This window comes from Aplidium turbinatum, chromosome 5 (assembly GCF_918807975.1).
Source record: "Aplidium turbinatum chromosome 5, kaAplTurb1.1, whole genome shotgun sequence".
In the NCBI taxonomy this organism is placed as follows: domain Eukaryota; kingdom Metazoa; phylum Chordata; class Ascidiacea; order Aplousobranchia; family Polyclinidae; genus Aplidium; species Aplidium turbinatum.
This window is the reverse complement of record NC_137476.1, coordinates 6,720,361-6,746,986: the sequence shown is the minus strand read 5'-3', so window position 1 is coordinate 6,746,986 and position 26,626 is coordinate 6,720,361. Positions and strand designations below refer to the sequence as shown.

The 26,626-nt window shown below is 38.5% G+C and overlaps 1 protein-coding gene across 1 annotated transcript; it reads left to right on the top strand.

Moving 5' to 3' along the window:
* Positions 1-22,416: 22,416 nt before the first annotated feature.
* Positions 22,417-26,168, top strand: LOC145770499 (sphingomyelin phosphodiesterase 4-like). Its single transcript, XM_082582162.1, has one exon. It carries the CDS (start codon positions 22,458-22,460, stop codon positions 24,741-24,743), a length of 2,286 nt encoding a protein of 761 aa, XP_082438288.1. The 5' UTR covers positions 22,417-22,457; the 3' UTR covers positions 24,744-26,168.
* Positions 26,169-26,626: the final 458 nt, after the last annotated feature.

Here is a 26,626-nt window from a genome sequence, read left to right as displayed (position 1 = left end):
TACTGTAGATCAACGATGCTTGTGACGCAGTTGTGCCATGTTAGTGCATTACATGCATTGCTGCTGTTTTGCATGCAGTAATTGTTTGCAGTTCATCGTTGAAACAAAGTACGAGTTGTTTGTTTTTACTGTAAACTTTGGTTTATAAAATCCAAATATTCGAAAAATATAAATGAACTCTAGCTTTGCTACAACTAAATAATTTAATGATCATAACATTCCAAATAAAATACTTCAACGAATCAACGTGGTACTGAATGTACGTTTGAAAGATCTAAAGCAGAGTTCAATACAAGAAATGTTTAATTTTAAGCTGCCAAGCTAAGCTATGCTTTAATAGGCTAACAGAAAACACAGATATTGTCTGAGAATTTGGCCTAGTCTTGATATTGTCTGAGAATTACTTTAGAATTAGAAAAACAAGAAAAAACATGCAGATAAAAAACAAAACAAAAGCAGCCAACAAAAACTTGATGCAACTAAACTGATAGCAACAAATGTAATAAAAGAATAGATATATTTTTTCATCCACTAGGTTGGTAGGCTAGGCTATATCGCTAAAATGAAAGGTTTCCTTGAAATTAACATAAGCACACACCGAAACTTAACCGTTGCTGCTTCAATTTGTAGTTTACTTTGGCGCAAAATTATACGATTATTCTGAACTATCAGGGTGAATATTTATAAACTAAATTTGATGTTACCCGTTTAGCAAGACAATGGGTCTGTTTGTGCATACATAACACCGGCAAGCACCACAATTTAACTGTTGCGAAAAAAATTATAAAAAAGCTGCTTAAACAAATAAACCGTGATTGCAAAACTTGTCATTTTTCTAAATTGAAATCACGAAAATCTATTACGAAATTATTTCTGAGATTTACAGTAGCCTAGCCTATTTGTGCAGTTATCAAATATATCTTAATAGCTAAAATAGCTTATGTAGCGTTAAATGCGATTATGTCATATAGATAAGACTAGCTTCACCAAGTTTTGTATAGCTTGCTTATGAAAACCTTAAACCACTGACGCAGGGCCTGTTGCCGAGATTGGCTGAGTGAAGTTTCCGCACGTTGTTAAAGTGTGATATGTCAAATATTCCACCCACTAGGTGACGCTGAATGCAGAGCTGTTCTTGAAATGCGTTGCTCAAGTGCGCACCACGAGACAAAACTAAAGGTCGAAATATTAGTTAAAGAAAACGTTTTAAAATCATAAAGAAGAATCTCGTTGAGTTTCGATAAAAGTTGCAAAAAAATATACCAAAGTTTTTAAAATACATAGGCTGCAGTTGGATCCTAAAATCAGGGCTAAAACTGAAATTAAAATTGCTTCCCCCCGGTTGAAGTTTAACCTACTGTAGTATTAAACAGCTTGCCTTACCAGTGCAATTAGTGTAAACTCAAGAGTACTTAGCTATCCTAAGCTAAGATACTTTGACGAGCAAATAAATGTTCCCTTTAGTGAAATATTACCGTATGCCTTTGTAGCAAGCATAGGAAAATAATATTTAATAAACACCATACAAAAAACAGAACCAAAAATAGTGTACCTACTGAAGTTGAAATATGCGAGCGGGTAAAAGTATTTTGCTAACGTTGCTATTGAATGTGTTAAGATGCCGCAAAAGCCCAGAAAGCACAATCCGAATCAATGTAAAAATGATAAATTTTGCTGTCTAGGACACAAGTAGACTACACCTAGGCTATATGCAATCATAGACAAATAATTAAATGCCATTTAAACATTAAATCAATGTGAAGGCGAGCTAAGGCAATATTTGGCCTAAATGAACGATGCCACACTTCAATTAATTTTCAGCGCACTTGATATGTGATAAGCAAGTTTTTTTGCTGGTTATATATGTAACCTACCGGTAGCATTCACTGGAACAAGAGCGAATGCTATAGCGTCTTATCATTCAAAAGTCAATCTTTATAAAGCCAATTTTAAGTTTTAAAGTGTCAGCAATCTAACCATTTATTAAATTTGTTTTTCTTGAAAGAATAAAGTGTAGGCTACTGCCTAGGCTACTGCAAAAAAATTGTTTTTGTACGATATGATCGACGACCCATTTTGTGGAAAAAAATGAATTAAATTTGGTTAAAAACAAGTTTTATGTTTGTAAACGACTAAAAGTAATGTTGAATTAGTACTAACACAAAGACACAGTTTGCATTTTAGAGGTTTTCTAGAGACAGCAAACACCGTTTAGGTTAGCTGATAGTCTACTTGGCATGACATAGGCTACCACACGATTATTAAATTAACAATCTTTCAAAAGTATTTTTACGTTCAAGGGAAAGAAAAAACAGTAACAGTACTTTGCAGCCAAAGCTGCTACTCTGTCTCTCGAGCGCCTAGCAGCAACTGCAAAAACTATCTTCCTGCTTATGACGCTCTCATATTCCACAAAGCATTGCGTCAAAAACGCATGGGAAAGCCACACAATGATCAGTCCAGGCACAGTCTGTCGTTCAACAATGAGAACCCAAAATACTGAAAGCAATGATTATGAAGTTGTAGATATGTGAGAAAATAGGCCATCTACTGTTACAAGTTTAGACTACGTACAATGGTACGGTAGCATGGGCTCCGTTAGATGGGGGGGGGGGGGGTGATTACCCCCCACCAATTGGAGTGGGGGGTAACTAATGCAAAATTACCCCCCCCCCACTAATTTAGAGACAAAAATTTAATTTTTATATTTTTTCTACTTTTGTGTTTTATTTTCATTTTTTTATTTTGTTGCACAGCTTTTTAGTTGTTTGCTTGGAAAGTCCGACTCGCAAGACAACGCAAATATGTAATAGAGACCTGCATAATGCTATGAGAATTGTTCGGGAGCTAAGTATAGTTTGCAAAATCAGTCTGGCAAGTTCAAAATCGCCCTGCAGTAAGCAAAAGTAAAGAAATTTGGGCCGATCAAGTATGTGTGCGATGTTCGAAACAAGTTAATGGGACATTAGGTCTATTATTGCCAAAGAGTTTTATGCCAGTGTGGAAAAACTTGTAAAAATTTGCTTTTGGTCAATGGCCCTTCTGCAGAAGCTGAAAGATCGTTTAGCTCGCTACGCCGCTTAAAAACATGGCTCCAAAGCACAATAACTGCTTCAAGAGTCAATTTCATTGCCATGTGCCATGCCCATTAAGTGTATTTGGATGAACTAAGTAGATGAAATCTGCAAAGCTTTTTTTTTTCAACAATGCACAAAGATTTAAAATCTTTGGCGACTTCTGACTGTTCTGCTTAGAATAGTAGCAGATTGCACACAGTGTTTTGTTTGAATTGAGGTGTTCGTTTATAATGTTATTTCTTTGTAGTTTTGTGAGATTTTCGCATAAGGTAATACCCTGGGTGTTATGGTGTTATGGCATTTTTTATTTAGTGTTATTTCTTATATGGTAAGATGGTAAGTCTGTACCGAATGCTGTCTCGTATTCGTCATCAACCAATATTCTGCAGTGCAGTTATCTTAATTCAATTGCTTAGCCCACCGTACTCTCAACTGTTTCAAGTTTTAATTAATTAGCATTGCGTCTGGCAGCACTCGCCAAGGGTGACTGATTTCGCCTATAAAACATACTGATGTGGTATTTTTTTTCCTTTTCGATCAACGCTCTCACCACGGGAAGTCGGTGACGTTTCTGAATCCGCCTTGATCGCTTCACACGTGGCGTAATACAAGATGTACTTTCTGATACCAACAATCTAGTGTCGTTGTCAGCCACTCTTAGTCAGAAGCATTCAACCTAAAAACGTTACAATGGTGCCTCGATATCAACAGAACTCACGACTTGGGAACAAGACCTCACTCCATTTCAACAGAACTGACGACTTTGGACCAAGATCTCAGTCCATTTCAACGGCGGCTGGTAATGCTACCATGTGTTTTTTATCTTTCTTTAAGTAATTGCAATTAACTACCGTCCTTGTAATTATCTAGCACTGGAGCATACATTCACTATTTTCAACCACTTAGGCTACAAATTCTATTCCATGGTACCTTATTCTTGTGGTTGCTATAGAAACCACTGCATGCAAATTTTTTTTAAAAATATCTCTAATCATCTAGCAGCTTACTGCAACCTATATTAATCATTTTAAACCATTTATAATTTCTATTCCATGGTACCTTATTCTTGTGGTTGCTATAGAAACCACTGCATACAAAATTATTTTTTAAGTATCTGTACAGTAATCATCTAGTAGCTTACTGTAGCCTACATTAATCGTTTTCAACCACTTATAAATAATTTCTATTCCATGGTACCTAATCCTTGTAGTTGCTATAGCATCCACTGCACAATTTTTTTTTAACTTGTCGCAAGTAACTAGTACGGTAGCCTACAGGTAATTGCCGCCCTTATTCCTCATCAATCTCCCCATTATGCATCGATTTCCTAACAACTGCCACGTTTATAACACGTCATGATGTCTCTCTGCGCTCACGTCACTTTGTACACTCTTTTACTTAAGCCTACTGCCACCTTGTGTTATACTTAACGTCATCTTGCCGCAACTCGTGTTGCTGTTTTGCATTTTATTTTGCCTAAGTAGGCCTATCTAAGCTTACGCCATGACAACGTCATGTACTCTCTGTGCTCACGTCACTTTGTACACTCTTTTACTTAAGCCTACTGCCACCTTGTGTTATACTTACCATCATCTTGCCGCAACTCGTGTTGCTGTTTTGTATTCTATTTTGCCTAAGTAGGCCTATCTAAGCTTACGCCATGACAACGTCATGTAGCCTACTTTCTGTGTTTACTATGCCACAACAAACTCAACTATATGCCTAACGACTGAATTCTACTGCAATTTACCGTCCTGGGCAAGACGTCAAAACTGCATCCATTCTATAGCAATTTATGTCCTGGACAAGACGTCAAAACTGCATCCATTTTTCCATTCTACAGTCACTCGTTTAACTACAGTCACGTGACATTGCAAAAACTCTTTATGCTCGTGTTTGTCTTTTTTTGATGAGTGCTGAGCCTACTCAGTACCTATACTACGACTCTCATAGTTTCATGTCTAGTTTCCTACCTATCATCAGCGGGCACTTGTTGCCATGACCACGTCATGCCTTGCAACTTTAACAACTTGCATGCCCGCATGTATCGCTATTTTTTTGTAATGTGTCGTTGTACTGCTTTCTCGCGGATGCTACTTTGTATCAATTTTATTTCAGACGTGCTCATCAACACGGTTGCTGCGAGACTTGATGCGCGACTTCAAGGGACTTCAATACAGCACCACGATGATGTCACGACAAGCTCACTGATGAGACCACTTCAACATGGCACCATAGCACCCCATGTTCTCCACGACTTGCACTGAGTTGAACAGTCCCTCATCACATACCTCAACCACGAGATGCCTCCACGGAGATGACCTTCAACACAGCTATGCACAGCCACCGACGCAACCAACATGGTAAACCCCATGTCTGCCGCTACTTCCTGCGACACACCTTCGACGTGTAATTGCTGCATCGTTCATCATTCAAGCCTTCTCTGCGTCAGAAGCACAACGCATCGTTTCAAGCCTTCTCCACGTCAGAAGCACACCGCCGACGCAACCAATATGGTCAACCCCATATCTGTCGCTACTCCCTGCGACACACCTTTGACGTGCAATTGCTGCATCGTTCATCATTCAAGCCTTCTCTGCGTCAGAAGCACAACGCATCGTTTCAAGCCTTCTCCACGTCAGAAGCACACCGCCGACGCAACCAACATGGTAAACCCCATGTCTGCCGCTACTTCCTGCGACACACCTTCGACGTGCAATTGCTGCATCGTTCATCATTCAAGCCTTCTCTGCGTCAGAAGCACACCACGACGTTTCAAGCCTTCTCCATGTCAAAAGCACACCGCGACGTCAACCCAACCAGTGCCGCTATTTTGCGCCACTTTCGACATGCAATGGCTGCATGTCACACAGCTTGCAATTATACAAGCTGGCCTCCTTCGTGTCATATTCGTCCCATATCAACGGACTCACAACTCAACAGCTGTCGTGCTCGTCATCCATCAATGGACTACTAACTGAACTGCTTATCACCTGCTGTCCTGCTCATCATATATCATCAAACTTCCACATCAACTGCTGTCTCGTCCTCCCTCATCAAAATACTCGAACTAATAGTATGACTTTGGAACATCCTGTCTCGCACAACGGAGCGCGCAATGTTAGGCTACATACATTTTTTTTTTACCTTTCTGATTTGCTTCCATGGGTGTCAGGTTCTATCACTTCGGAGGCAGGACATGGACAGCCATGGACGCTTACCTGTTTGTATACATGCTTAATTTTTTTCTCTAAAAACGCTTGTAATTTTTTTTTTCTTACGGCTCATTTTACAGTTGCGCCCCAGTATTCAATTTCAGTTTCTAACCCTCACTCATAACTTACTGTTTTCGTCATTCACGACATCTCTCCTATGTTTCAATGTCGTTTTGACTGGGGCCAACGTATGTACCGACTGCTGTCTCGTATTCGTCATCAACCAATATTCTGCAGTGCAGTTATCTTAATTCAATTGCTTAGCTTACCGTACTCTCAACTGTTTCAAGTTTTAATTAATTAGCATTGCGTCCGGCAGCACTCGCCAAGGGTGACTGATTTCGCCTATAAAACATACTGGTGTGGTAATTTTTTTTCCTTTTCGATCTACGCTCTCACCACGGGAAGTCAGTGACGTTTCTGAATCCGCCTTGGTCGCTTCACACGTGGCGTAATACAAGATGTACAGTAGAACTCGGTTAATCCGGATTTGGTTCATCCGGATCTTCGCCTAATCCGGATAAAACTGGAAGTACAAATGATTTGTAATCTTATTCCTGAGAAACAACATCGGATTATCCGGATTATTTAATCCGGATCTTCGCCTATTCCGGACAAAAGTTGCGCTTTCTCTATCGCTTTATCCGGATTTTCCCGACAGTTTTGCCATTTTATGCTAACACGTAACGTGGCTTATTGTGAGAAATTTCTTATTTATTGTTCCGTTAATGTGACGCAATAAAGTATTACGGATTTCTTCCTTTCATGAACAGTAATTCCTCCTAACGCAAAATTCGTGCGCAAATGCCCAAACTCGTACTGTAACTTGAAAAGATATCGGTGGAATTTTCGGCCGTATGTCGGTGACGTTTTTCCAATAGAAGACCGTGATTTTTTTAAGTTTTCCATAGAAACACGTCTTCCGTAACTGTTTTCAAAAGTTTTGAGTGACCACAGATTATTCCGACACGCATGTCTGAAGATATAACTTTTGCCAGTGTGTTCTTGCGTTAGACGCAGAGTCTACAAATACATTCGTTTTACATGCATACTGCATTTCAAAAGAATTCTATCGCTAATGTGGTGATCGCGCGTCTAGGAATTGGCAGATGACGACACTAATGCATTCAATTTCGGTGATTTTTACCGATACCCTTCTATTTAGGTAACGTCAGGCTTGATAGAACCGTCATCGGTTAATCCGGATCTTCGCCTAATCCGGATGGAATCACCGGTCAAATCGAATCCGGATTAACCGAGTTCTACTGTACTTTCTGATACCAACAATCTAGTGTCGTTGTCAGCCATTCTTAGTCAGAAACATTCAACCAGCCAAACTAGGAACGTTACAAGTCTTCCTGTAGTATCGATCAAGGATTCAAGATGTCTCCTTATTTTCAGTTCTTGTAAACGTTAACGCGTTTTAGCTTTTTTTTTTTTCTGAGTTGAATGTAGGCCTAACCCTAGATCAGGGGTTCCCAAACTGGGGTACATGTACCCCAGGGGTACATTTCGACTTTCAAGGGGTACATTAGATTAAGTATAAGGATATTCTTTCCATAACTTCTAATCTGCCTTAAATTATTTTTTACACCTGATGATGTTAATAATTTGAAGACCTGAGATTAAGAACTCCTTAGTAAGTCACATTTTCACGACAGTAGAAGCTTTAACTACAACTACAGTAACTAACAAGTTCACATGACTTATTTTGTCCAATCATGACTTACTTTGTCCAACTTTTCCATGTTTAGTACTGTAACAGAATTTCTGTGTCAAAATCCCCAATTAGTGATCACAAGTTTCTCGGAATTGGTCACTGAACATCTTATGAAGTTGGAAAAGGAAATTGACAGCTATTTTCCAAGTCTTGGTGAAGTCGAAGTTGCATATCTTAGGAATCCTTTCACCGCGAACGCTCAGACACTGCAGGTTGGGACAGGGATGCAAGAGTAACTGATTGAACTCCAACATGATGGTTTTGCACGCGATGTGTACTCTGAGAGAAATTTAAATGATTTTTGGTTTACGATGTGCAAGTCGTACAAAAAGATTGCGAAACCTGCTATTCATGCATTGTTGTTGTTTCCATCAACAAAGCATTTGCCTTTTGATGACATTAAATAAAAACTCTTCTTCAATGTCATCTTTTATATCATTTCAACCTGATTCATTTGTATTATACCATTTGAAGTTGTGTCCGTGCCTTACGCGCGTTGGTAAATAAATTTGCATGGGGTGGTGGTTGACTAGATGACCGCTTATGGCCTTTTGCTGTCATCCCGATTGTGCTATGATGCAACCTAGCAATCTACGATTCACAAAGGAGCCTAGTGTTATGAGTGTTTTATTGACTCGTTGCATAAGGCGCTATTGAAACAAATAATTTGATTGATTATCGCTCCGAACATTTCAAAGTTTGAATCGTGGCGGCATTTAATAGGCTACAGGCCTTAATACATCGCGCAAAGTTTGCACTTGAAGGCTGATTTGTTAGCCGGTTGTCTTGTAGTTGACAAACATATGTGTACTCTGAGAGAAATTTAAATGATTTTTGGTTTACGATGTGCAAGTCGTACAAAAAGATTGCAAACCTGCTATTCATGCATTGTTGTTGTTTCCATCAACATGGTTGTGTCAGTCAACATTTTCAGTGTTGCTTGGAATCAAAGCAAAAAACAGATCACAGCACAAAACACCTGAACATGATCTTCGTTATGCTGTTGCTAATGTTTCACCTCGTATTAATGAGCTAGTTGCTAAAAAGCAGGCTCATCCATCACATTAGCTAAGATTGCTGGGCTTATTCAGCCGATATGTTGTTTGTTTGTTTGATTGATTGGTTGTAGTGTTTGTGTAACCTTGGATTACATTGTTATAAATAACTTTGTGTGCTTTGATTGGTACAAAATATCATGCATGCAGTCTTCTAATGCAGCTCTACTGTTAATTTGTTGCAATATCTAAACTTTCTAAAGCCTAAAATATGAGAAAATTTTGAAGGTACACTAGCAAATGGAAATCTATAAATTGACCAAAGGGTAGCCTACCGATGAACAGAAAGTTTGGGAACCCCTGCCCTAGATGCTGAAACGTTTCATTTCACTGTGAATGTTATGGCACAGGTTGTCGTGCTGTATTCATGTAATTGTAAATTAAGTTTTATAGATTATAGCTTTGACCTTAATGCTTTTGGCCTTTTAAATCTAACATGTTAGCGTCTGAAGTGCAAAATTTGGAGGACTTGAGCCAAGGAAGAATACAGAGAGGGATTTTGCGTACGTCCCCTCTTTCCAGTCAAAATTGTCTCAAAACCTCAAAAAAATGTGGCTAATGTTAAAAAGCTTTTGCTCGTGATTTCAGATTTGTTGAAAGAATTTTTCGATTTTAAATCGTGCTGAAAAGCAAAAATTTTGCGCCTTCGGCGCGAAACATGCAGCCTAAGACGCTGTTAAGAAACTGAAGCTTTCAGTAATGCGAACGGGGTCTGGGGAGCGACCTTCCAAAAGTATATGTGATGCGATAATCCAATAAGCCCCTGTCGATGTCGAAACATCGTTCCCGCCCCTGCTTAAATTACCCCCCTATTCTCAGGAAGTGTCCGCCCCTGTACGGTGGTGTTACAAGTTAGAAGAATTGAAAGTATTCAGAACGATAAAAACAATCAGATGACATATGGCAGGTATCAAGACTAGGTAACTAACAGCATACATAGAATTATTATAATGAAGACGGTAATTTGATATACCGTTTTCGGTACCGTACGATGGCAATCGGACCTCATCAGGGAGGCAACAATAGAGTTAGACGATACTTCGCATTTTCCAACAAAAGAAAAAACATATTTCCGAAGTAGCCTAATGCATCAAATGTTATAATGTTGCCCAAGACTTGATGTTCACGTACGCTATAGTGTTTAGGCAAATTGTGAATAATTTTAAATGCGTTATTGAAGGCAACACGCAGGCGATTAATGTCACGTTGATGATAATTGATAATTTACCCACAAATGACATGCATACATTGGAGTACAATATGAACGGAATGGAACATTTTTCATATCACTGGAGCACTTGTTAAATTTTGATTTTAATTTGTTGGCAGAACAGTAGATTGATCGCACTTGTCGATATATATTCTTGTCGTCACGCATTGCCGTCACTGCTGTGTCAAGAAAAAACACCCAAATATTTGACACTGTCTACGAATTTGATCTCACTTCCATTGAGCCGTACAATTGGATTCAAATTTAACTTTAAGTAATTGGTTTGGAAGTACATAACAAATGACTTTTTGCAGTTAAAAATGACATCGTTAGAAAGCGTAAGCTAGCCTGTTCCTAAATGGAAGGCACCAGCTCAGTCGGTTATGGCTGCTAGTTGTCGCCTTTGGCTCTGGCAGATTTGGATTCGATTCTCAATGGGGTCATACCAAAGATATTAAAAAAAATGCTACCGATAGTGTTTTTTCTTGCATAACGAAATGAGGATAAGTCGGGTAATAATGTGATGGTTATATGGTAGCCTATAGTAAATCTGATAAAAAATTAAACTTTGAGCCCCGTCATTAAAGGACCAATTAGTTGTAAAAAGACAGTGAATGAAACCATAACATATTGATTATTATCAAGTGGAAGGCAGTAGAGTAGCTTAATGCAGAATTATTTTGCTATTCGATATCTCAAGCAAGGCATTTTACCACAGATACTATTTCCCCTTTTAAATCGATTTTTTCAATTAAAAAATATATTTTATTGCTTGGCAGTACTGCATTTTTGAACTGTTTTGTTGCATAAAATAGGACTGTGTAGACTGTAGAATGTACGGTAGAGTGTAGAAGCATAGAAGTAGTGGTCCAAATCCATGGCACAAATGGTTGGTTTTGAATCTTTATCCTCGGACTGACAAAGCCTTGATTGTTTGTTTATCTTTATCCTGCATTGCGGGAAAGCGGACTTGAGCGCTATGCATCGGTGTACGTCTTTCGACGTACACCTGACCCATGCTGCTTATTTCTGGTAGTTTCGCATACTTGTAGAGGCTCTTGATGCAGGGCCGATTACCGAGATTGGTAGAGTGCAGTTTTCTAATTGTTGAAGTGTTGTTGCCAGAAAATTTTCCATTACCTAGGTACCGCTGAATGGAGAGCAGTCTTCAGAATTCGTTGCTCAAACGCACACCGAGATTCGAACTTGCACCGCGTGATCTTGAGAAAGGCGCGTAACCCCTGAGGTAACAGGACGGACAATACTTGTTGGCGCAATCCACCCAACAAACAGTAGCCTAATTGTAAATCTTCGCGACCCAAATGTTTCGGAGGCATATGATTTTTGCACAAAATACTGTGCAATTTAATATCAATTTCACAATTTCAATACAATTTTCCCAGTTTATTAAGCCAACATCGGGACCGGACATTTTTGGGTTTATTAAGCCTGTAGGCCGATAAAGCATGGGACGATTCTCTGCCACTCCTATACCAGGCCTCGAAATATCCGGCGGTCATGGCGGACATGACCTCCGGAATGATCTCGAATGTCTGCCGAAGCCGGCTCATTGGTCGGTCATAAATGACCGCCGCAAAATTCTTGACAAAAATAGAGCTAATGCAGCAAAAATATATTTTAAATTTGAATTGTTACAATTCTTTGTTTAACGCGAACAAATACGGAGCTGAAGCAATAATACAGACGAAATCGGTTAATAGTATACTGCTTAAACGTATCAACCGTTTATTTGAATCAAAACCTGAAATCCCAAACCAAATCCAATCTAATGTTAAGTAAAAACATCGGCTAAACGAATACCGCTTAAAAGAATAAGTCGGATAAAAGCATCAGGATTTGCTTCTAGTTTGCATAGTTCATTCATTTAATCGTATAATTGTGCCTGTTAGCAAAAAGAGAATGTCTCTTTTTTGCTTCACATAATTGTCTGCAATGTTCAAAGGCGAAATGAAGCAGAGGTGAGACATACGCATGCGATCAAAACAAAGACAAGTGTCTGTAATCCCAGGCCATAATCTTATGTGCTAGACATCGCACTACGAAGAACCGATTTTCGCACAGCTGGGTTTCATTAAAACAGAAAAGCAGACAAAAGGAATAATCACACTTCCCAATAAAGAAGTTTAAATACTTTTGATGTCATCCGTCGGCGACTGGCCTTCCAAGGAATGGACACGGACAAATTATTTCGGTTTGAGAGGGAAGTGTTGGAAAACTTTGGAGATTTTTTTTTTAAATTGCTGAAAAAAAGTAGCCTACTGTTGTGAAATGCAGTGCGTAATTTCATTTGTGCACTCTCGTTCAGTTGAAGAACATCGCAAATTAATTATTTTACCAGACAGGGCAAAAGACTTGAAAAAAAAAAACTTTGCGATTTCAAAACAAACAAAACACAAACAGCGCAAAAGACTTGAAAAAAAAAAACTTTGCGATTTCAAAACAAACAATGAGTGTGAGCCGTGTTTTTCTACCATACCACTATTTTCGTAGGCCACGTTCCATACTCACAACTACACAGCTGGTGCGGAGCTAAAAATAGCACGGTTGAATTAAAAACGTCAACGTCAAAGTTCGCGTTGTGACGTCACAAAGATCGGTTAGATTAAAAGAAGTCCGATTGCTACAGTTTGCAGAAAAATGCTTTGATCGTAAATGCTCTCCCAGTCAGCAAAGCTGGTCTTTTTTACATTGCTTCAACGTCTGCAGATGATAAATCATGGAAAAAGGACCAGTTTTGCTGGCTGGAACATACAACACGGTGTTATGTAACACAAAAGTAGTAAACTTTTTAAAATTTTCGTAGGCCATGTTCCATACTCAAAATTACACAGCTGGTACGAGCTAAAAATAGCACGCTTGAATCAAAAACATCAACGTCAAAGTTCGCGTTGTGACATCACAGATATCGGTGAGATTAAAAGAAGTCCGATTGCCGCAGTTTGCACAAAAATGCTTTGATCATAAATGCTCTCCCAGTCAGAAAAGCTGGTCTTTTTTACATTTTTTCAACGTCTGCAGATGATAAATCAATGCAAAAAGGACCAGTTTTGCTGGCTGAAAAACACAGCATAGTGTTATGTAACACAGAACTAGTAAACTCTTTAAAGTTTAACGAGAATCGTAAACAGTTGTAGGAAGTATCAGTTGTAATGTGCGTTGCAGCCTAGTCAGCACAGACATCTCAACAATTACGCCCATTCACAATAAACCTTTTTTTTTAGTAAATTGGTTAAACGAATCAATCGGATAATCGTATCAAAACGTCTGGCAAATAGGTGATTCGATTAACCGGTTTCGTCTGTAGTAGGGATGTGCCGATTACAGAATTTTTGCCGATGCCGATTCTTAAATATTTGCCGATTCCGATTCTTTGGTTAAATGATTAAAGCTGCTTTTAGTTGGCGCTCTACAAGTGGTTGCGATTTTGTTACAAGTTGCTGCCTTTGAAATGTCTAAAAGCGTTCACTTTGTCGCCTGCTCTAGACAGCGTGATTTTTTACGGTAGTTCTTCGCTTCTTGCGCGCTACAAAGTGGTGATAGACACGGGTTTTATTTGTGGCGGAAATCAGTGAAAAGAGAAAAATCGCCATTGCTCACAGAGTGCAAAATAAACGTAGCTTAATGCAGTGTGCAAAATATTATCTTGTGCGGTTTGCAGTATTTTTCTCGCAGAATTCAAGAAGGTGCCTGAAACAAGAAGGTAAAAAGACTAGAGTGTAAAAGAAAATGAACGCAGCGGTATTGAATATACAAAAACCTTTAAAAAAGTAACACACCAGCCTTGCATTCAAAGTGCATCAATAGGCGAAAAAAGAAAAACACTTGTGAAGAAATTAGTATTGTTTTCGAACGCAGAGTTGCAGTCAATCTTGTTGCTTAGCAAACACGTGAAGATTACCGGGTAGCTGGTTTGATTACGTTTGCGCAATCACACGATCGTTTGTTGAACGCATTAAGCGTAATAGGCCAATACTTGGAAGTTACTTCTCTCTGCTTAGTAAATTAACATTAAGCAACTTTCAGTGACTACGAATTTTACAACCATTAAACAATAATTACAAAGAACATTTCCGCTTTTTAATATTCAAAATTAAAGGCACGTAAATTAAAATGCAATATCATCAACTTTTCTCCAGTTGCTGGAGTTAGTGTGTTCCGTTGAGGCGTAAAAATATTGCCACCTGTGCTAAAAATTCGTTCGCTTTCGATCGACGATGGTGGTGACGAAAGCAATTTATTTGCAATTTTGCTCAGCTCAGGAAACATAGTATTATTTGGTTTCCACCAAATCATTTCTCTTCTTGCTGCGCTAAAAATGTCTGCATTAAGGTATATTCTACAGATCAAAGAAAACTCCCTAATTTTGCCGAGTGCCGACTAGAGCTGGGACAGCATTTGGCTGTAACATAGTCCGTTTCATGGGTTGAACAAACAATCAAGTGATTATTGCGCAAACGAGGTAATCTTTTTTCACGTGTTTACTAAGTGACAAGATTAATTCACTGCAATTCAGCGTCTGAAAAGAGATAACTTGCAACTTCACACGTTGTTTTCCATTGACGCCCTTTGTTTTTTTTTCTAAAAGCGTTTTGAATCTTTCAGACAGTTGTTCTCATTTTCTTTGCAGTTTATTCCCCCTCGCTTTTTCTCGTAACTTGCTTTTAGCGCCTCGCATACTGCAAGCTAATAACTATTATGTAATAATCCATTTCTCCTTTAACTTCTAACCGTTGTGTAATCATTCAACTTTTATATTTTATCTGGTCTGACTTTCTCTTTGAACGTTTTTCGTCATTTCAAAGAAAGAAAGTATTTTGATCTCGTGCCTACTAAACAAGAGTTTACAAAATGGCGGACAATCGTCATAATTTAGAGTTTTAGACTACCGCTCTCCGAATGCTAGTTGACGCTGATGCGGTTGTTCAAAGAAGCCGTTCTTTGATCGGTATTTCCACGCGCTCGCGCTACTTTTGATTAGGAAACTTTGATAAAGAATCGGAAAGAATCTGCAATTTTTTCCGATGCCGATTCTCCAAAAATTGCCGATACTTGCCGATTCCGATTAATCGGCACATCCTTAAATAATAGTACAGGCAATTGCTTTAAAGATCACATCAGTGGTTCTCAACTGGGGGTCCGCGGACCCCTTGGGGTCCGCGAAGCGATTTGAGGGGGTCCGTGAAAGCTTGCGAGTTTACAGCATGATTGATAAATTACGAAATGTAAAAATTGGTTGGTTGTGCTTTATTTGTGTATTAGGCTACCGTGATTTTCAAACTGTACTTCCCAACGAACCGGTGCGATGTCCTTTGAAAGTTCAAAGGTTTGATTTCTAACTAAAAAAATATCATATAAATGAATTAATTTTTTAATAAGGCTATGTTCAACTTAATTTTTTTGAGACAGTAGTCTATTGGTCAATGCTTAACTTAGAAATACAAACGTTGGTCAGCAGTCTATCACCACTCACAGTTTTGCGATGACAAAGATTATAACGAATTAATATTGATTAGAAACGAAAAAAGGAAGAAATTGTTTGTAACGGTCGCAAAATTCTATTGGTTTTTGATAAAATTTATAGAAAAACATCAAATCAACATAATTATAGATTATATAGCCTACTGATTTTTGATGTGCCAACATAAAGCTCATAACATAATTTCTCTAATGTCATCAATCGTCATAAGTGTGTCGCGAGTTCACCAAATTCTTTTAAGTGTGTCGTTTCGAAACTCATAAAACATTTGATTCCATTATAATTATAGGAAAAGCGATATACCAAAATTTCAGATAAAATTTTTTTGGGGGTCCGCGACCGCTTCGAAGGTACCAAAAGGGGTCCGCCAAAACAAAAAGGTTGAGAACCACTGGATCACATTAAAGTGGCCTGGTTAACGAGCTGATGGCAAAAGTAGCCATTTTTGCATCATTTCAATGCCTTGCAATGTTGCCTTGAAATAAAGTTGTCTGAACTTTTCGGCAGGATACATATGTATTCTAATTTTAACAATGTGGATTATTGCGTTACATTGATCGTTTGTTAAAACGATACGTCACAGAGAAGCAAGTCTCAGCCGGGTTCCGCACGTGCTTAGGCGAATGTGGCGACCTTATTTACGCTGATTTCAATTGTGTTTATTGCGTCATTACACGACTGTCATTAACGCACTGATTTATTTGCAAGCAATCTGCTCCAGTATACTTCAGGGTCGGTTAATTAAGCCATCAACCATTGCAGAGTTATTCTGTTGTAGAAAATCTTCTTCTACAAACACGACTACTGTAGTGTGATTTTGTGCAAAATCTACATGCAAAAAATATGTCCGGTTGAGATATTAAATGTCCGCTGAAAGGGCCAGTCTGGTAGGACATGCTTGACCGCCGGAAAAAAGTACAAATTTCGAGGCCTGTATACCTTCAGTTATTTTGTAATGGACCAATTTGGGCTTAATAGCAGGTGTACAAGGAAACCATGCAATTGGAGAAATGTGCAAATGCAAAATAGTCAAAGTGTAATACGGTATGCAGGGCTGCGATTTTTTCTTTTTTGTCGAACGACCAAAAATTCTACGCTTGTTTGTCGAATAGTAATATGACGTCACAAGAGTCAGATTATAAGCGTTTGGCCGCGAGTTACCGCACAAGTTGTGTGGTATCAGAGTCACTTACTGTTTTTAATCGCACGCTGGTTGAGTGATTCCATCTACGACGGCAAAAAACATTGCCGTCGCCAAATCAACACACCTTAGATTGCTGCGACAATTGCCGTATGCTTTAATGTTTATTCAAACGAAATTTTATGCGCTTCTTCATTGCGTGTCACACGGCGGTAGCCCAGAGCATCATGCAAACTATTTTATGCGCTGACAATGCTCTTGTGAACTGTAAAAAGTTTGCCACCTTATGAATACTGGCTTAATTGTTACGCAAATGTTATACTTTCATCGAATGCTTATTGTTTACCGGTGTCGTTGCGAATATAAATTATAGTGAAAGAAGATACAGTTAAAAAGTGGAATTTACCTGCTATAGATTATCAAACAGAAGGAAAAGTTAGTGTGGTATTTTGCAAAATTTGTAAAGAATTTTATGACGGAAACAAATCGGAATTAGAAAGCTAGGGGGTCAAGTTAAAAAAGTAATACGAAATTAGATAAACGGTTCTTGGGCAGAAAAGAAAAATAAGGATTCTGATTCTGATCATATGGCATTGCGCGTTCATGAACAGGCAGTTTTGCGTCTTCAAGTATTTCAGTGATGACGCGACAACCTCATCCTCCCATACAGCGTCTTATGATTCCGATTCTGACGGCTAGTTCTTTATCAAACAGACTCGTGTTTGCTCGCAGTATCCCAATTGTGTCGAAATTATGTTAGTGTAAACGTAAACCGAGGCAATCATCTCGCAGTGAGATATTAATTTGTTACCGGTACCTGGTTGAACAATTAACGTTATTTTATGATAATTCAAAGTCGCTAGATGTCGAATTAATGTAAAACAAACGTACATTTCTTCTTGGGCATTGTTACGCAGGCAGCAAAATTCGTTATTTTTGCATTGACTTCATGTCTGTAGACGTTGAACCAATGCAAAAATGATGATTTTTGCTGTTTGGGTACGCAATGTAACCCGCCAGGAAAATTAAATAGATTTGTGCTGAATCGAACGTTGAATCAACCCAAAATTAACTTACTTTTCCCCCTGAGTTATTTAACGTAACAGCGTGCGCATCGCTACTTTTGGTACATCACTACAAATCAAACAGTGCGGTCGTGACTCGTGATAGACTACTCTAGTATATTTTTCGCTTCTCGTTTTTTCGATTCAACGTCTGCAGACGTTGAATCAATGTAAAAACGACGGGTTTTGCCAGCTGGGTTGTGTGCTTTTGTAAATGCATATGCAAAATCGCCCATTACGTAATCACAGAAACCCTTTTAGTGGATGGAAGTCAAGTTGCAACCGTGTTTATCTGTCTACTATTCCTTATTCACAGTGCAAAACATTTCTGCAAGCTTGGAACAACAAGTGCATAAGTCAGACATAAATACAAACTTGCAAACACGTTGACAATTAAAGTAGCCTACTTCGGTTATTTTATCTATAAAGGAAACCCGTTGTGTCGAATAACACAAAACGTGTGTGGCAAAATGTTTGTTGCCAGGCGTTGGAACTTCGATCAAAGCATTCTCCCGCAGTGTTCAAAAATGGCGGCGCTGACGCCTTGGGAGTTTCTCGTGTGAAGCGTCACATTTAGACCTTGCTTTGAAGTACCTGGCGCAAGAAAGTTTACGTAAGTCAGCACTCTTATGATTGCATCACGTGATGCTCCCCCCCCCCGATTGTTCCTCGACCTGACGACGTTTAGTCCTCTCTCAGTTTTTTTTTTACCTTTTTATTTTCCTTTTTCTTTTTGTAAGGCACGGCGTTTGTCGAATAGTGATGGCGCGTGTCGAGTGACCTCGTCACCGAAAAAGGCAAAAATCGCAGCCCTGACGGTATGTTATTGTAGGCTAAGCGATTTTACTACAGTACCGGTAGTAGACTAACCTGTACCGTAGGTAGTGATGTAAAACGTCATGCAATTTTTACTGGGAAAAGAGTGCAAAAATGTAGTTAATGTAAAGAGTACAAAGCGTTGACTTGATTGGAATGCCATGCAAGTAATCAAATGAGACTCTTGTACCCTGTAGACACAAATGTTATGTTTAACAGAAGATCAGAACATTTTAAAGAAGGCAGTGGCTATATGACCGGCTCCGGTCTTTTAATCTAAAACACTATTTGACCGGTCATAACGTATTTTTTCTTACATTTTTCTTTCAAAGCAAAAGACAAGAGGAGATAAAAAGTGCCTATATAATATATATAATTCAACGATTAACTCTGGCGCGTGTGATAATTCTTGGGCTGGTGTTCCGGTGTTCCCGAGGGAATGAGTTCGATACTACCCAGAAGCGCCTTTTTTTGGAAGTGGCTACATTTACGGCGCCGTAAATACAGCCGTTCCATGTCTTTTTTTTAATCTTTACGTTGCTATTACTACGCGCGCTGTAGCTGCGTCTGCGTGCTTGCTGCATATTTTTTTCTGTTTTCATCTTCTCTTTCTAAGCAAAAGACGAAACAACAAATGAGAAAAAGTGCATATATAAGTTTTAAATTCAACTGCTTTTGCCAAGTGAATCTGCGGCGCGTGCGATCTTTGTCTCGCTCGTACTCACAAGGATAAGAGTTCGATACCACGTAGGGTGATTTTTTTCGAAAACTAAATTTTAACCCTAATTGACTCAATCGTTAGGCTACGCATTCTTGTGGCCGTTCAGTTTAGTTTGTTTTTAGTCCTGACCATCACAACGAAAAACAGTATATGACGAACATAGCAAAGGTCTAGAAAAAGGTAGAAGCGACAAAACGCGGAGGTTATAGCGTGCATGATATCAAAGCAGGACAATCAGTTTGAAATATGGCACGGTTGCAACACCTTAATAAAATTTTTATAAATTTAAAACAGAAAAAAAGGCTAGTGAGTTCTTTTCCTTAACATTTAAAATGAGTAAAAAAATTCTAAATCTATAAAATTTTTAGGTGTTACGAACGTGCCATCATGGTGCCATATTTTAAACTGATTGTCCTGCTTTGCTATCATGCACGCTATACGTCCGCGTTTTGTCGCTTCTACCTTTTTCTAGACCTTTTCTATGTTTGTCATATACTGTTTTTTTGTTGTGATGGTCAGACTCAAAACTAAAAACAAACTAAACTGAACGGCCACAAAAATGCGTAGCCTAACGATTGAGTCACTTCGGGTTAGAATTAAGTTTAAAAAAAAGTCACCGTTTGGCGGAATTGAACTCATATCCTTGGGAGTCGAGCCAGACAACGATCGCACGCGTCACTGATTTGCTTGGCACAAACAGTTGAATTTAGAAGTTATATATATATAATATGCACTTTTTTCCAGCAACAGCGCGCATGCGCAGTAAAAGCGACGTAAAGATTAAAAAAAAGGCATGGAATGGCTGTATTTACGGCGCCGTAAATGTAGCCACTTTTTCTTTTTTAACTAAATTTTGAACACTTGTTAGGCTGCTGCATTTTTGTGGTCAATTTTTAATGTGAGTAGCCCTATTTTTTTATGTCTTACCAAATATGAGTAATAAAGTTAAAGTTTGTGAAGAAAGGGGCGTTCTTCCCGGCTATCAGCACAAGGCTGAGCACTCACTAGTACAGCGAGCAGTTGCGATTCGCTAACCATAACGGTGTAGCTTCCACGCTAGCCATTTAGACCATCCAATCAACAATATGTTTCTCGGCAGATTCGGCTATCTGTCGCTGTCAATTCTTGCTACAAATCGGCTGCCGAGAAACAAAGTTAAAGTTTTATTAATTTTTAGAATTTGAGAATTTCTCTGGGTAAGTTTCCGTTCGTCATAAGAGGATGTGACCGTGTTTGCCAAACGACACATTACATTTTTGCTCTCAACAAGTTAGTTTGGTGGTTGTAAAAAGTTACAATGCTTCTTTAAAAAAATTATTTCATCAATGTTTTTAACGGATGCAACCTAATTCGTACCATGAACAATTCGTACCGTCAGTTCGTACCTTGAAAAGATCAAGAAAAAAAAAAAAGCCAAAGTCGGGGATCGCAGTTTCCGCAAACATTTTAAAATTTTGTGCAAATAAACAAAAACTCTTAGGATCATTACCAGAAATTTTAAAATGTTTGCGGAAACTCCGATCAACCCCTAACTCTTTTAAAATGTTTGCGGAAACTCTGATCAACTCTAACCCTTTTAAAATGTTTGCAGAAACTGCGATCAGCCACTTAGGATCATTACCAAAAATTTTAAAATGTTTGCGGAAAAAACGGAAACTGCTATCAGCGATGTTCTATTTTTTCTCTCGATTATTTCAATTTGTTTGTTTGCGGATACCGATACTCCAATACCCTAACTACCCATACCTAACCTTGCGGAAACTGCGATCACCGACTTCGGCTTTTTTATTTTTCTACCGATCTATTCAAGGTACGAATTGTTTATGGTACGAATTAGGTTGCACCGATTTTTAGCAGGATTTGAAATTTAGTTTGAAATAAAACGCTTCCGCGTAATATCAAACTCTTACCCATGGGGATACCAGGTCGAAAACCATCGTACGCGCTGCCGATTTAGTTGAATAAAACTATTGAATTTAGAACTTACGGTACGTAGCGTAGCACTTTTTTCTTTTGTTGTTTGCTTTGAAAGAGAAAAAAATACGTCATGACCAGTCAAATAGTGTTTCAGCTTACAAGACCGGAGCTGGTCAAATAGCCACTGCCTTTAAAGAAAGAGTTCACTGATATATTATGGTAACTTGATAAGTCTTCTAACCCAAAACTGTTCTTTTAGGGGAGCAAGTCTTTTAGGCGCAAACTTTTCGGTTAGCGAAGCGTTACTGCAGCTCGCTGTGCTAGTGAGTAATCAGCCTTGTGCTGATAGCCGGGAAGAACGCCTTTCTTCACATTGACCTACCCCTGGCACCTGCTGGTTTTGTTGGCTCTTTCTTTCCACAAAGATAAGAGTTAAACTGACTGGTAAAGCGGCGGTCGATTACTCAAGTGGCAAGAATACGGTGCGATACTGATGAGCCCAGCCTCATGGGCGAAACACGTGTCTATCGCTGTCTATTCGATGCTACAATCGGCTGCCAAAATAACTTAAACGATTTTATAATGTTATGAATTGCTAACTTAAAAATTTTAATTTTTGCAATGTCTCCTATTAAGAATTGTTGTATAATATACAATACAACAATTATATATTATATAATATATCACCCATGAAAGTGTGAAGTACAAATGGGAATCCAGTTTCTATCGTTTCCCTGACATTATGATTTTAATCATATTGTTTTCTAGTTGTGCAGAAGTTACACAAGGGTTTTGGGTACCGTAGTACTTGTACAAGTTTGATACGCATAACATGCAAAGATGTTAATTTATAGAGGATCTGTTATAAATCATTTGTGGCTATGGTTGCTTGTAGGTTATTTAAAAAAAAGTACATATATATTCAGAACTGTTTACCATACTGTATGTCTAATTTACGTTTTGATGCAGATTCCCATTCGACATCTAGTTATTTGAAAGTTTTTTTATACTTGTTTTTGGCAGTATGAATATTGAACCTTCAGGAACAAACGCATTTGTGCTTGCTTTGGGGAAGCTAACAATCTCTGAGAAATGCAAAGACTTGACAAAACTGATAGATGAAAGTGGCACAAAATTATTGCATCACAACTATGCCTTGATTGTACAAAGTATATTTGGGTTTAACATGCCTGGCTGGGGAATTCAAAACATTAATCCAAGACAAAGATCGTTAGAATGTTATATTTTAAGAGAATTTCTGGGATGTCAAGGTCCTATGTTTCGATTGGTCCACAAACTTCAAGCTGAAAGTATGCTGTTTCGTTATGAATTTCCTTGCAATCTGCTGCCATTTAAATTCATCAATGTTTCAGGTGAACAAGTCATTACACAACAACAACAACAACGTTCTTTCACAGCGCACAGTGGCACTCACAATGCATCACCGTTTAGCACAGGATCAGCAGCTGCAGGCCTCAAAGGTCAAACCTGTATTCGTGTTTCAGCATTTGAGTTTTACTTTTATCACTTTGCACACTGCATAGTAACAGCTCCCTCAGTATCACTGCCTCCTTTAAACTATTACAGTTATCAACAAACACCACCGTCTCCCGATGAGAATTTGTATTACTTACTGGTTGATGAATATCTTGGCTACTTTTTGCCTATTGATGGCTCATGCCCTCCAACCATGCAAATTCCTTCGTCAAACACACGAAGCGGGGTGCGGTCGACACCATGGGTACCTCACATAAGTTCAATGCTTAGAAAGACTTCTGTTACTCCAGCGACTAGCTTGGGTATCACACAAAATGATATTTGGAGATCTGATCTGCTGGTGCATATTTTGGTGGAGTTTTGGCTTGGGAAACCGGTTAGTCAACATGAGAAAAATGGACTTCCTCCTTCTGAAGACCTGATGAGGGCAATACGTCGACTGGTAAAACACATGCACTATTTCAACAACGTAAACAAGTCTTCTGTTTTGTTTTTGCCGCATGCTAATGACTCCTTGTTGGATTTATTCAAGCAAAACGTCATGTGCGGTTGCTTGCAGCCACGATTGTTTGGTTTTCTCATTTACTGTTTTAAGATATGGCCATTGAATAGCACCTTTCGCATTGTACTTGAGACATGGCTGAGTTACATCCAACCTTGGCGCTACATGGATGCCATCGGCGGAGGAAAGAATTCTGAGATGAGGCTTAGCAATGATCGCGAAATTGCCAATATTTGGTTTGACTTTATCAGCAATAACCTTCAATTTTACAACAAATTGTTTTGTGATTCTATAACTCGCTTTTTAAGAATGGATATTAGCAAACAGGCAAATTCACTGCTGCTTTATCGAGTAACTAAAATTTTTAGTCAACCAAATCTAATGGAAATGATTTTGGAAGCTGAATCCGGACTTTATGGTGAAAAATCAGCGTTGTTTGCAATGCCTTCTGGAAGCTACATTGCACCAGGGAGACCATCTGAAACAACTCTTAAAAATCCGTGCCATCTTCTCGGATCGGAAGAAGTGAGACAAATGGTAAACCAGATGCTCATTGTTTGTCAACAGTCACTAGGTACAGTGATGAAGTATTGCCAATCCCATCAGGCAGACTTTTCAACCCGAGTATTGACTGCCATCGGACTAGGCTCACTTGTAATGATGGCCAATGAAACAAGTATTGATATCAGTTATAAAAAATCAGAACAGCAAATTCAAGAGTCTATTCTGGCCTTATCTCAAATGTTTGACTTGTCTATCCCTGAGCTTGATCATAGTTTTCACAACCAGAGTCAACTACATAACCCTTTAGGACCAGATGCTCCGGATTGTTCAATCAATGAGGGGGGTGAAATAGAAATCACCGACATTGGTAGACACGAGATGGTAAACAACATAAAAAAATTACCGGTCTTGCCAAATACACACCCAGAACTTCGACCTATCACGAGTTATGAAAATGCTTTTCTAGTTCGTTTATTTTATGGAATTTCTACTTCCATCAACACCAAGTATGAGGACCGTTTTCAGATCCTTTGTGAACAGCCTGGTGTTGTTGGAAAGTTTGCCAACTACATGTTACGTGCAACTGAAGAAACTATTTCTCATCCAACAAGACATCAACCCAGCATTTTTCCACGAATTAGCTTGCGTTACTACGCGCATTACAGAAGATTATCGTACGTTGGTTTTTATTTTGCTACGTGCAAACTTACTGGCATTGGACTGATAGCAGGATTGTTTTATTTGATACTATTTTTGCAACTTTACTGTGTTTTGAAGTTTTTAGCGAAAGAGTATTTACGGCGTTAGGAGAAAACCCCCATCTAATTTTGCTAACTGCACGGTTCTGCTTTATAAAACGCAATACTTATTTTAAGCCTCTGACCCACTTATTCACCACCTATTACTATCGCTACTCGTCCAGTGTAGCAATCCAGAAGTTGCCGAGGTGTTATCTAACAATTTCCGTAAAAAAGAATCACTTTAGGTAAATCAAGGGATCATATTTATTATTTATTTGCAATCAGACTCAAAGTCCATAGAATTCAAAATTTTAACAGTCATCACACAAAATATCAGACTAACACAACATCAAGCAGGCTACATCAAACAACGTACAAAATACTGTTGTAGTGAATATAAAATGTAGAATTAAAGTAGCAATCAGAAGACATAACATTGCGCAAAAGTGGATTAATTGATCTTTTGCAACGTTCTACAAATGCATAGCAATTTTTTCTTAATAGAGCATCAAATGTTAACACGTCGTTCTGTAGCCTACCTGATACACTCTAGCACTGTCGCATCTTGACAAATTGTGGATAATTCTGTACGAGTCGTTGTAAGCAACTCGTATGCGATTTAAAGTAGAAGTTTTATAGTTACACCATAGTTGCGAACCATACATTGGCATACAATATGATTGGTACATTACATTTTTAACTTCGGTAGAGCAATTTCCAAACTTGGATCTAAGCTGATTGGCAGCGACATAAAGAGATCGCACTTGCCTTTTAATATCTGCGTCATCACTGATGGTATCATCAATCAGTATACCTAAATATTTCACTTGTTCAACAAATTTAATTTGTGTATTGTACAGCCGCATGCATGGAGAAGTCAAAACTTTAAATTTGCGACATTGATGGACCAATCCAACAGTTTTGTTACAGTTGAAAATAATGTCATGTCTAGAAGCATAGGATTCACACACATCAATGAGTTTTTGGGTACCTTTAGCACTTGGACTAAATACACACAAGTCATCTGCAAACAATAGGTGATTCAAGTGAGATGAACCAGTATTACATCCGACATCTAGGGAATTCAATTCAGTCGATAAGTCATCTATATACAAAGAAAACAGGTAAGGACTTAAAACCCCTCCCTGCCTTACTCCGTTGGTGACATGGAAGGAGTCAGAAATTTGATTCCCCCACTTTATTCTCATTATTTGTTCTTTATACCATCCTTTTTCAATTGATAAGTATAAAAAATATGCATTGTATTGAAAATGCTGAACAGCTTTAACCAAAGTTTAAACTCTTCAGTCTTCAAATCTTTATGTTTCTGTTAATCCAGCGTAAGCATCGCCATCTTGCTCTGAAAACAACAGAGCTACGTTACACTCACGATCGAAGTTAAATGAAAGTTGGTCGTTAAATTTCGTTTGCATTCTCATTGCAGTGCTTTATGTTTTGTTTCTAATTTAAATAAAGGTTATTTTTGATTTGACTTGTTGGTGTACCAGCCCCTAAAAGTCATTTGAAAAATAATAATTTACCGTAGCTATGTCACAACCAGCGGCGTATACAGGATCTTGTAACAAGGGTAGAGAGCATTCGATTCACTTTGACATTTTTTGCAAAGAGTAACAGTTTAATATCTTATAGCCAGCGCAAGTTCTAGCAAAGTTTTTAGTTGTACGTACGCCTCTGGTTGCAACCTTAATAACTTCTGGACAATTACATCGAAGCGTTGGTCTCGCCATCCAAGACACGCACGCTTTTTACTCTATTTGATGCAGTATGCGTCACACATTACAAATCAACGGTATGCGATTGATACCCTGTAACGAAGACCTTCTTGCTTTACATAATGTGTGTAGCCTGTTCTTAACGCAGACGTCCGCTGTTTTCTTTTTCTTGAATGTATTGGACGCCATATTATAGTGAGGTCGTATCGTATGCCAC

Coding starts and splice junctions, on each gene's coding strand:
- LOC145770499 (XM_082582162.1), top strand. CDS start 22,458: ATGAATATTGAACCTTCAGGAACAAACGCATTTGTGCTTGCTTTGGGG.